At 41.0% G+C, this 12,119-nt stretch overlaps 1 protein-coding gene across 10 annotated transcripts in view; it reads right to left on the minus strand.

The window, feature by feature from the left end:
* Positions 1-12,119, minus strand: part of Adgrb3 (adhesion G protein-coupled receptor B3) — a 727,877-nt gene that overhangs the window by 42,385 nt on the left and 673,373 nt on the right. For 8 of the 10 annotated variants that reach the window (NM_001106898.1, XM_063266875.1, XM_039083196.2 and 5 more), the window contains 2 exon segments: positions 7,638-7,809; positions 8,138-8,236. In NM_001106898.1, coding sequence (NP_001100368.1) covers positions 7,638-7,809; positions 8,138-8,236 — 271 coding nt within the window. 10 annotated transcript variants of the gene reach the window in all.

Below are 12,119 nucleotides of genomic sequence, written 5' to 3' on the forward strand. Positions count from 1 at the left end.
GGCTCTGCCAAGAGTCTTACTGATACAGATGAGGATGCTTGTAGCTAACCATCGGACTGAGCTTGTGGACCCCAATGAAGGAATTAGAGAACAGACTGAAGGAGCTGAAGGGGTTTGTAACCCCGTAGGAAGAATAACAATATCAACCAACCAGACTCCCCAGAGCTCCTAGGGACTAAACCACCAACCAAAGAGCAAACATGGAGGGACCCATGGCTCCAGCTGCATATGTAGCAGAGGGTGGCAGAGTTGAGGCCCTTGGTCCTGTGAAGGCTGTTGCCCCAGTGTAGGGGAATGCCAGGGTGGTGAGGTGGGAGTGGATGGATGGGAGGGGGAACATCCTCATAGAAGCAGGGGGAGGGGAATGGGAGAAGCAGGGGGGGGGGACCAGGAAAGGGGATAACATTTGAAATGTAAATATTTAAAATATCCAATAAAAAAAGAAAAAGAAAAAGGGACAGAGACGACTTTAAGAATACAGTGATACTCTTACCCCTCTTGCTCTTTGTTCTTTGCTGCTCTTGCCCCCTTCCCCACCCCCGTCCCCTCCACGTGCCCATGGCCCGCAGCCTTTCTGCTCTTCTATTCTCTCATTAAACCTCTCCGTGTGGGAAAAAAAAAGAATACAGTGATAGCTATCAGCGCTGTGTCTAAGTTTCAGTCCACAGCTAGGGGCTGCTCCTTTTGCAGTGGTATCGATGACTGGAGACTCACAGTTGAGAAAGAAGGATGTGGAAGTGTTCCCTGACAACTTCTAGCCCCACCTCCACCCCCTCAAAAGAGTAACAGCCTGGAAAGGAGACTATTGTAGATGGTGTGATAAAGACATGATGGGATGCTAAAGTCTAGCCCTCCACAATCGAGGGTTTCCGGTGGCCATGCAGATGGGGAAGCTCTCAGCTTCCTTGACAGGGCTGGCTACCGGGAGTTTGACCATGCTCCAGTGAGTATACGGGAAACACAAAATGCATGTGTGCTTGCGCCCGTGTGTTCTTCATTTTTGGGAGGGAGTCCACAAGGGTAGGGGGAAGGACCTGAGAGGACTGGGAAGTGATTATGCATGATGCGAATTTCCCAAATAATCAATAAAAATATTACGTTGGGAAAAAAAGTGCCTAGGAAGGAATAAGTCTTTCTCCTGGATGAGATCTGAGTTCATAGCTGTTTGCGGGGGAGTGTCTTCCTCCTGTCTCTACCCTCGTGGCGTACAGCATTCAGATTTTCTCAACAGCAGCAAGCTGAGGGCTTCCCAATTGGTCTTCGCTCCAGAGAGAGCTGGCAGAGAGTCACGGGGCAAAGTCCCTGCCAGATTTAGAAGTTGCAGGGGAGGAGTATTGAGCACCATTGGCCGTGTTACAAATCCCAGAAGCCTCATAGGGAAGCCTTGCACAGTTGGGATCAGGCTCTGAATTTAGCCGCTCAACTGCTTAGACCAAATCCTCACCTCTTAAAAAAATAAGAGTGTCACCTCAAGCCACTCTTCATGAACTCTTTTGAACTCAGAGGATCATTTTAAGTCAGAAACACACAGGTTTTAACCTCGTATTCATTTGTTATTATTTCTGGGGGGGGGGAGACTTGTGTGTTTATGTGTGTGTGTGTTATGTGTTTCCTTAAATCGTCCATCTGCAGTCACACCTGCTATTTCACTCTTAAACCGACGGCCCAGAAGTTTTCAACATAGTGCTCTATTTCATATTTAATCATTAATGGATGGATAAGTCTCAGTTTTATAAATACTATGCAATTGTGCGATTGACGTAAGTAACACAAAGGACTTGACATTTAAAAAAATATTACTGGATTTTCTCCTAGTAATGAAACAAACAAACAAGCAAACAAACAAACAAGCAGGAAGGTTTTGTCTGCTCTGCAATGAAAGGTTCAGAGTACATTCTCAGATTCCAGCTCTGATGGCCCTTTACTGGGTTTCCCTAACGCTGTAGGATCTATCAATTTCTATCTGAAATTTTTATGCTTTTGACCTTCAAATTAGTTTTCTTTTTTAATGTCCCACATTGGGGTACATGGAAACTTCTTTAGATGATCTTTCAAACACACGGTCTGAAAAATGTAGCGGCATTCCTTTCGTGTGCAAATGTGTGTGGGGGGGGTGTCGTATGCTAGACACCATGCTTCACACGTTCCCAGCGGGCATCTCATTCCAGCCTGGCAGCGTAGCCTTTGAGGCAGACAGGCTTGGGGAGACGCACAGTAGAGCAAGCTCACATTCAGACACAAGAAACTTGCCCAACATTAGCATGACAGGTGACAGACTTGAAGCTAGACCCATGTCTCCTGCCCTGAAAGTCCCCCTCGTTCCTGGACACCCCTCTGCTTCTGTCTTTTCAAATTTGCTGAACAAAGATTGAACTTGTTCAAGCCAAGGGATGAAACCGAAACAGAAAAAGACATTTTGAAAAGGAATAACTCCATGTGTTTTCATCGTATCCCTTTAGTCAAGACACATTTGCTCCCCGTGCTAGTATAAGAGAGCTGGAAGGTGAGAGATCGTGATGACTTAAGAGGAAGGAAGTGGGAGCTGCCTGTCAAGCTTCTGATCCCTGGACACAGAGCATGACACTGATCCCTAGAGTCGGGGGCTGCTGGAAGGGAAAATGTGACTGATGGAACTTAGAGGAACCATAAATCACAGTTGGATGCTCCCTGGCAGGCCGCACATCGAGTTGTGTTTTAGGCTCCTGTGTCTGAACTTGTCCACAGAAGCTTCCTCTTTGGTCAGATTTCCCAGCTCCGTTAAGCTCTTGTGCTTCTGGACAGACATACTGATGAAGATTGAGAAGAATGCGGATGTTTTGAGTATAACTGGGATTGGGACAACGTGGGAAAGCCTAACCTAGCAAGATATATACACTTCCTTGTCTAGGAATCTGAGTGTGGAGTGGGGTGATATGGTGGTCCCTGAGGAAATGCTGTGAGACCAACAGCATGTTGTCCCAGGCTGTGTCAAGTCAGTGCTTCCTGCCAAGGCTTATATTGTTGCCTCTTGTCATTCTCCTACTTTAAGGCACATGCTTTGTTTTACTAAAAACAAAACAAAACAATGAAATCTTCCAATGATGTTCTTTTGGCATTTTCTATTCATCCCCAAAAGCACGAAGGTGTCAGTATATGACTCAATTGTCTCCTAACTTGTGTGCTAAGTGTCTGCCTTCCAAGCAAACTGTTCCAATCAAACGCTGACGCTCTCCACATTTGGCTACTTATTAATGCTATAAAATACAGTCACCATTTTTCAGATACCATTGGGAGCAAGTTACTGTAACCAAGGCCACCAAATACTCTAGCTAGAACTCTGATATGAGGGAAGGAGAGAGAAGGAGGGAGGAAGAGATGAAGGGAGGGGGTGGGGGGAGGGAAGGAGGAAGGGAGAGAGAGAAGGAGAGAGGGAGGACGAGATGAAGGAGGAGAGGAGGGAGGGAAAGAAGAAGGGAGAGAGAGGGAGGGAGGGAAAGGGAGAGAGAGGGGAGGGAGGGAGTGGGAGTGAGCGCACATTTCATGTTCATTTTTAAAGATATTTTTTGCAAAATTGCTTCACAGGGTTGAATGAATATTTGAGGACTCATTTGGTCCAGCTGGCCTCCATGCCAGGGCTTGGGAGAGAGGAGAGAGAACCGAGGCTCTGACACTGATCTTGTAGAACAGCCATGGGATCTACACACAGACACGACCAGATCATCCGTACAGCGCTCACATCTTAAGCTTCTTTTTCTCCCTTCTATTTAGCGGCAGGGTTTTATTGTAGATTATTTTGTAGCACCATCTTGTTATTTTCCCCCATCTGACATCAAGCTGTAAGACTGTCTTAGAGGCTGGCACAGCCAGAGAGAGAGATGAGAAGAATGCGCAGGGACCAAGAAGGTGGTTTCCTAGCAACGGGAAGTATTTCAAAGGTTTCATAACTCTTGTGTAGTTTCATTTCCATAGCAATGAGGAGAATAGTAAATAGTATGTGTTCTTATCTGCTCAGTCCAAATGAATTCTAATCAGCAAAAGCAGGAAACATCTATTTGTTCTACTAGATTCAATTTGATTAGTTAGAGCACGTTAGTACTAGTCTGGGCTGGACATAATGTTTTGTGATAAATCAGATACCTAAATATTTTAGAACGTCTTTTTGATCTTGTCTTTGGTTTGTTTTGTCTTCTGTTTTCCTTAGAAACATTTGCTAAAACAGCTCCAAAAGACAATGGTGTTTTAGAAGAAGCAACTATAGTGTTAAGCAAAGAATGGTATTCGATACTAAGTTCGTCAGGTCTAAAGATCAGGGACAGCTATTTAGATACCCAGTTCTCTTTATGACGGTAAATAGACAGATCTGTGGGTGAGTGTTGCCTTGTAAGCACAAGAAACTGAGTTTGAAGTCCTAGTGCCTGTGGCTAAGAACCTATAACCTACTCTTGGGGTAGAGGTGGGTGCAGAGACAGGAGGATCCCTAGAGATCATTTGCCAGTCTACCTAACCGAAAGCGGAGCTCCTGCTTTGGTGAGGGAGTCTGTCTCAAGGTAACCAGTCAGAGAATGACTGAGGACCGAAGTCCCGCTTTGGTCCCCACATCTGAGCACATAGAGTCCTGGCACATTAGCATGTAGCACACACGTACAAATACATAGAAGTTGAGCTCTTAGCACCTGCGAAACTTCTCCATCCTTCCCAGATTAGAAATTGTTTTGTTGTTAAAATGGGATCCACCAAAAGCAAAAATCACACCCAAAATAGTCTTCTGCATATTAGGCTCTAAACATCATCACTATGGTCTTTCATTCCTCCTTAAAGTACAACTTAAAGTACTAATCTTTCATTTTCATCTCCAAAGATGCTCCACTCAAAATGAGTAAGAACAGTGATAACTAGAACAAAACAGACAAACAGACAACAAATCCAAATTATGTTAATATGTAAAAAATAGGCAGGAATTAGAATATGTATGTACCTATACATCAGAAGGATTTTTTTTAACATTGGCTGCATATTTTCAAGAAAGAAAAATTCCATACAAATTCTATGAAATTATTCTGAAGAAAATAGCAGAAAAGCAAACAGGTGAGACAAGCCAGAAAGACAAGGCGTATTCCTAAGTCTCCTGGGAATTATCAGTGACGAATTGTAAATTGAGAATTTAGAAGCTGCGCCTTCCAACTCAGTATTTCATAAACAGTATGAGGCCTACATCGGTGTATCTTAAGGCAATGTATTGACAGAAAGCACAGAGGACCAGGAAGGGGGTTTCTTTTTCTCTTACAGTTTATCCAGTGTTAGGGCAACATGGTCACAATATGAATCAGACCCCCTACCAATGTCTGCAAAGACACAAGCAGATCAGAAAGAGGCTTTACTGTCAAGGAATTGTGCTATGATGTATTCCATGTAATGTATAAAGTACTTTAAATAATACATTTTCTGAGAACCCTCAGCTCTTTAATAACAAAATTCCCCTTAGGAATTCTCAGGATTTCTGAGGCTCAGTTATCTGAAATATATGTATTTGAAGCAAAGTTTGCAGACTGTTTGTATGGTTCAATGGCTAAGGGAAAAAAAATACAACTGCAAGAAATATGTTGGTTGTAGTGTTAGAATGCAAGAATTCAACACAGTAACTCACTATGAATTTATCAGTGCCATAGCTACTCACTTTCAGTTTTCCTCTGAACAGTATCGGAGGAAATGGCCATGTTTTTGTTCCTACTAATAGAGAAAACATGTATTTACAGATATTTAGTGAGATCATTTACTTTATGGTTTGACTTAATTGCACTTAAATCGTGTCTTTGACAGTTAATAGTCTGATTAGAAAGCACTGAAAAATTCTGATGTCTATCAAGGATTTTTTTTTTCCGGCCAAATACTTTTCTCCCAGCAAGTAGCAAAAATTCGATAATGAGACATCATAATATCTGTCGCTTACAATTCTATTTCTTTTGAGCCCAGCCTAACACCACCTAAAAAAGAGATGTGGGCTGGGATGTAGCTTCGTGTATAGGGCACTTGCCTAGCGTGCACAAGGCCCTCGGTTCCATCCCTAGCGCTAAATAAAACTTGCACGCTGAGTTTGAAGTTATCATGGGCTCCATGAGACGATGCCTTTAAGAAAATAGAGAATGAGTGTGACGATGAAGCACTTGTCTATTCCTTAATAACGAGGGCATTAATTTCTTCTGAGAACCGAATGCGCATATTTCTTGCACCTTGCTTAAAGCCGGCAATAGCCCATCCTTAATTGTCAATTGAAATGGCTCCATGCCTATTAATTTAGAAGAACTCTCTATTAAAATTATTAAGAGGAGTGTTAATACACACGGTCAACAGGATAATATTCCACATAATTGGAAAAGAATATAATCTAAATTATCGTTCAATTTCTTTTTAACCTTTATTACTTTTCTATATAAAGAACTTGGTATTTGGGAGATTTTAGGAGTGATATTTTAGATAAAAAAATTGTCGAATAAGACTTTACAGTTGTAAGCTACTTCAGAGCCTGAGCTGTGAAATATCTTCCCCTTGCAAGATGAAGTAACGCTTCATCTGTTTTCATGGGTTCTCATCCTGGAATATTCTTAGAATACACCTGTGAGTTTACTGATGACATCTTTGCCTTCCCCAGATAAGGCAGAAATACAGTTCTGTCCGCCTAATAAATCAGGTGAAAGCCTCTTGTTACCTTCACACATCATTGTAAGACCATGGGGGTGTGTGCTCAAATGCACACACATTTTGTGATTTGTGCAGCACAATATGCTGCTCAGACAAGCTAGCCGGTGTGAATCGACAGTCGACTCTCCTCAAACTCACTCCCCTGCCATGGTGTCAGCATGCGTTTTGATTCCTCACTCATCCCCAGAGTAAACACTGAAATGACTCAGAAACCTGTAAACACTGTGTTAGTGCTTGCAAGCACTCAGAATCATTTTCTCCCTGGTTGGAAAACATTGTTTCATCCCTTGACAACGCAAATCTGCAGCCTTCCATTGTCTTAACATGACTGTGGTGCTTTTTAGGGTCTGTAGTGCTGAGTCTTCCTCCCCCCTTTTAACTGGAAGTGAACTCGTAGTGGGATCCGGAGGTGCGCTGGGACAGCAGTCATATGGTTTTTACGGACCACTACTGCCTGTTGTAGTGTCTTACCACAGGCAGGAACTGTAGTTGTAGACACAAAGTTCCAAGTCCAAATCATTTCTCTGTAGTCGCTTTCAGATGCAATGTATTTGCATGTAAAGTAAGATAAGACTGGGGATATGCTAATCACACCAGCATATAGCATGGGCTGCTTATGACCAGTGCCATTTAAGGCATGCTATCCTTATCCTGCCTCCGTCCAGCATTTCCAGAGTTCCCGGCTCACTCTGTCTTGAATCTGGTCTTTCTGGGCCTCGGCCCCTCTGGATGTGGTTTCCCTTGTACAAACCTGTGTATTTCCACCTAGCACTGTACTGAGTGTCAAAGCCTCATGCATTTTGCCTTTAATGCTTCTTTTCTGCTTTGAGTCGGAAGCAATGGTCAGTGGAGAAGGTCGACTTAGTCACAAGACCAAGGTAACAATTGAAGATCACGCTGGTTAATTCAGATACACCTTCCGATTTTTCCGAATCTCTTTTTACAAAAGAAATCTGTCTCACCTCTCTCCGAAGAATGCAGTGCACCATGACTATCACGAAGCCTTGCAGTGAATCAAACACAGCAAAAAGTATCTGAAACAATATGGAGCGTTTATCTGTCATGGCCAGAACTGCAGACATCCAGGTCAGAGCTAGAAGCGGTAGCACCACACAGGAGCTCCAAAGAGAGGCCCTGTTGAAAAGGAAAAGAAAGCAACCAACATGACGTAGTTGCGTGCCGCGCTCCAGGCCACAACCGACCCCCCTACCCCCACTTACTTCCCCACAAAGCATTCTCATGTGTGGCCCCAAGACCGTTAACTTGGAAACCGCAAAGCGGATAACCCTTGAGAATTTTACGTATCATTTACAGACTAGCCCGCAATCATTATAAAGATAGTTCTCCATTAAAAAAAAAACAATACTCAAATATTAGCAAACGCGATTTTTTTTCCATCATAGCGTTTTCTCACATGCACGGTAAAGATTTATAACAAGAAGATTAAGTGATCGAGACTAACATGGCGTTACTGGCGGTGGCGGCTGACAAAGCTGTTGTAGAAACTACTCCACACTTGGCACATTTGAGCGTCAAACCGCTATGAGGCTCACTCATCTGACTGCAAACAAACAGAACACCCACAAAAAGAACACAAATATTGAGTCGTCACCAAAGGTAGTTGCAGCTGCAAGTTAGCTTTTAAATACGATTTCATGCAGAAAAAGTAATATTTATCGAGGATAAACACTCTAGGTCATTTGACAGATGCAATTAAACTACGGATCACCATTGCAGCATTCACCTTTTAACTGTGTGAGCCTTGGTAGCATGCAAAGTGCGTTCCCATCAGGAATACTGCAGATACCCCTGCGTCTGTAAACTACAACTTACTAACACATCGGGCTAAACACTGTATGTGCTTGCATAGACATGTAGTCACAACCCTTTATTCAGACCCATGGTACATTAAACATATGAGGACTCCTAGCTTAAAGGATTTTCATTGTCATCTGAAGAAATTTCAGATGCCAGGAAGACCTCCAGAAATATTAACATTTATGACAAGAAATCTAAGAAAGTAAGGTATATATATTTCAAGTGTAAAATATGTATCTCTACAGATTCTTATTTTGAAGTTTTTATAGCATCAATATATGTTAAAATTTTCAGGCGATCTGAATATAGGGGCGATGGAACTTGATGAGAGAATATCTAATAATAAAAGATCACTAGCATTTTGCAGTAGTAAAATGTATTTATCATACTAATTAAGTTCAAAGTGAGAGGCTTCAACCGTGCAACATGTAACAGTCTATGCTGCCCTAAGACATTTTGTAGGTGAATTCAGATTCAAATAATGTAGATCTTATCTATTGTTTTATGGAAGCAAAATGAGGTGACATAGAAAAACTTTCAATGGATTTTTTCCCTTGAAAAATTGTTCCCTGAAACATGTTTATGAAAATAGAAACCGTGTAATGAAATTATGTGAATCAAACTTCAAAACACCTCGAAATAAATTTCTGTCGGATACTTCTGTACTCCATTCCCACATGGCGTTGGTGTCTAGAACCTGTTTGCCCCGCACATTTTTCGGTTAATGTTGTAGGGGAGCAGGGTTATTACGTAAGTGGTAGAGGAGGGAATTCTCGATTCCTTTTAAATGGGCACATTCATTAGAATAGTTCTCAGATGGGATAATAATCCTGAAATATATCATAGATTGATCAGCAGATCTCGAGAAGAGAAAATCAAGGTTTTGCAGTTAGGTTGTAAATTGCTCCTTTCACAGGATTTGGGTCACAGCCACACATGTACATAGACGTGTAATAGCATGTGTAGTTCACACTGCGAATGGTTCTATGAGCTTGCCAGGCCTTGTTCTTAGAGTAGTGCCTGGTCCAGTTTTCTCACGGCTACACAGACTTATCTTTGCTCATCTCCGAAGACTCTGATTAAGAGGACCCAGAAACCTGGCCTTTCTAAAGCCTCACAGTTCGTCCAACAATAAGCAGGAATGAGTGGGGCTGCTGTCAGCATACACCGAGTCTCTTTCTTGCTAATCTTAAACACATTCTTATTAAAAAGGCATGTAGTCATCATTCATTATTTTGTTTACCACAGAAGGGATGTTGCTGTTTCTCAGTGCAAGGATACCTTCTCTCTGGGCTCAGAGACAAAACTGAATAACCAAAGATTACTAAAAAAAATTTATGGCAAGTACATAGGATAACAAGTACCCAAAAACATGATTGTGGTAAGTTCTCAGGATAACAAGTATCTTAAGCCCAAAAACATGACTGAAGAATGAGATATTCTGATAAATTTAATCCGAGGTTCCAAATAGTGGTATGTCTTTATCTGAGATGTGTAGGGATCCACAAGGCCTACACATACTTTACAGTAAGCCAGTTGGGCAACTATGGCATACCATGGACGGGAATGGCATGGAGTGAAATACCCAGAAAAATCTATCTTTTTCCCTGAGTTTATGTGACCTGTACATAAATGAATGAAATGTGTAAAACATATACTCTAAACTCCCATTGAGTTCCTACAATGTAAAATAAAAGGATTCTTTGTCATCAAGGAAATTATAGATCCATCAAATTATTCTAATTGACGATGAAACATGAAATTGAAGGGCCCATACCCTCTACTAAATACTTCTACATCAGGCTGTCTATCTGTCCTGTTATTAACACAAGATTTGAAGTCAACTGTTCCGGCTCCCTTCTTAATTCTTTCTGTCATTGTTAAGAAAAGTTATTTGGCTCCTTTATTGTTAATTTTGCACAGATTCCCTGAAAAGAAAATATTCTCTCTTCTACTTTAAGAAAGTTCATTCAATATCTAAATGGCTGTGCTAAGTCCCTTGATTTCAAGTAACTATGACAGAGGAATTCAATACAAAACACAAGAAAACCCTACTGTAAAAAAAGAAAAGAAAATATAAATTTTGTCTTAAGATTTCTAAAATTTTCTTTTAAGATGTTTTGGATCTTAAGATGTACATTATAATTTATTTTGATTTTTAGTTATTTCCACTTAGCTTTTTATATGACATATAGCATTATTTTCAATAAATTATACTTGGTAAACATACTTTATGTATTAGAAAACTTTTAATATAATTTAAATGTTATACAGCTTGCAAGTTTTTTATTATCCATTAAACATTTATTTATTCATCCATTCCTTATAAATATTTATTGAGCACAAAAGATATGCTTGGATACCTCTAATAAGGGATTATAAAGTATAAAAAAATAATCAATAAATTTAGAAATAGAAAAAAATAGAAGAATACATATCTTGGCCCCAAAATCTACTATAAATAATGTCATCTAGTTTCAGAGAATATTATATATATAGATAGATAGATTTATATGTATATATTCAACCAACCTGAAATAGTCAACTTTACAATTAGTGGAATCAATTATTAAGCCAGTCAGCATCAACTACGCCCTGTGCTTTCTCAGTGCATTGATTAAGCTTCTCACTGACATCTTCATTACTCTCTTTACTGCTTCTCTGAGGACTAAAATTAACTTCACACATCCACAGTAGTTTTTAAAGTTTCCTTTACTCACACGTCAGGTTAGAGAACATATTCAACTCTCCCTATATACTTAGTTTATCTTAGAGTTTCTATTTGACAAGTGTCATTTAGACTTGGTTGTTACCCCCGTAGCTCTCGTCTGCTTGGGACAGTGATCAGAATTCTACAATTAGAAAGACTTGAGCTTCTTTGCAGAAGCCCCCCCCATTGGAACGGAAAGACACCAACTAGGGTTTGTCAGTGAAATCCATTGGGACTTCTGAGAATGCTTCTAGAGTTAGCGGTTCTCAATTATAATTGTCGCTGCCAAGATGTAGATTCAGTAATTTAAACTCATACTCTGGCAATGTCATCACGAAGTCTCTGTTTATCACTTACAAAGAGCAACGTGATTTCAACCTTGACCTGATACACAAAACAATGAAGTGTGAAGAGAACCAAGGGCCACGAGGTTGAGGACACCTCAGCATTTTAATGATCTCATCTTTTTTTCTGACCTCACTGTCTTGGACGATGGCGTCATAGAGACCTTTACTGCCCGTGTTCCTCCATTCATCATAAGATCCACTGTTTGTTGAGCAGGGCGAGCCATTTGCTAATGCTCTTGTGAACCCACTATGCCCATTACTTCATATATTTATTGAGGCAAAAGCAATTTTCCTATTTAACAGATGAGGAGCCTGGGTTTCAGAAAGAGGAGGTAGTATGCTTGGAGATCCACGTGTGCATGCAGCTGGGGCACTGTTGAGTTTTGAGTTCGAATACCTCCTTTAGAAAATGTTCCCGCTGGTATAGTGGCAGAGCCTGCTTTCTCTACCCAGCACTTAGTCTGATCAACAGACAAAATGGTTACTCTATTCCAGTCACACGTGGCAAAGTCCCTGGAAAGCTCACACCAAAGGGCATAAAAACTCAGAGTTGCCAGTAAGTTCAGGAT

Source organism: Rattus norvegicus, chromosome 9 (genome assembly GCF_036323735.1).
Source record: "Rattus norvegicus strain BN/NHsdMcwi chromosome 9, GRCr8, whole genome shotgun sequence".
NCBI classification, from domain to species: domain Eukaryota; kingdom Metazoa; phylum Chordata; class Mammalia; order Rodentia; family Muridae; genus Rattus; species Rattus norvegicus.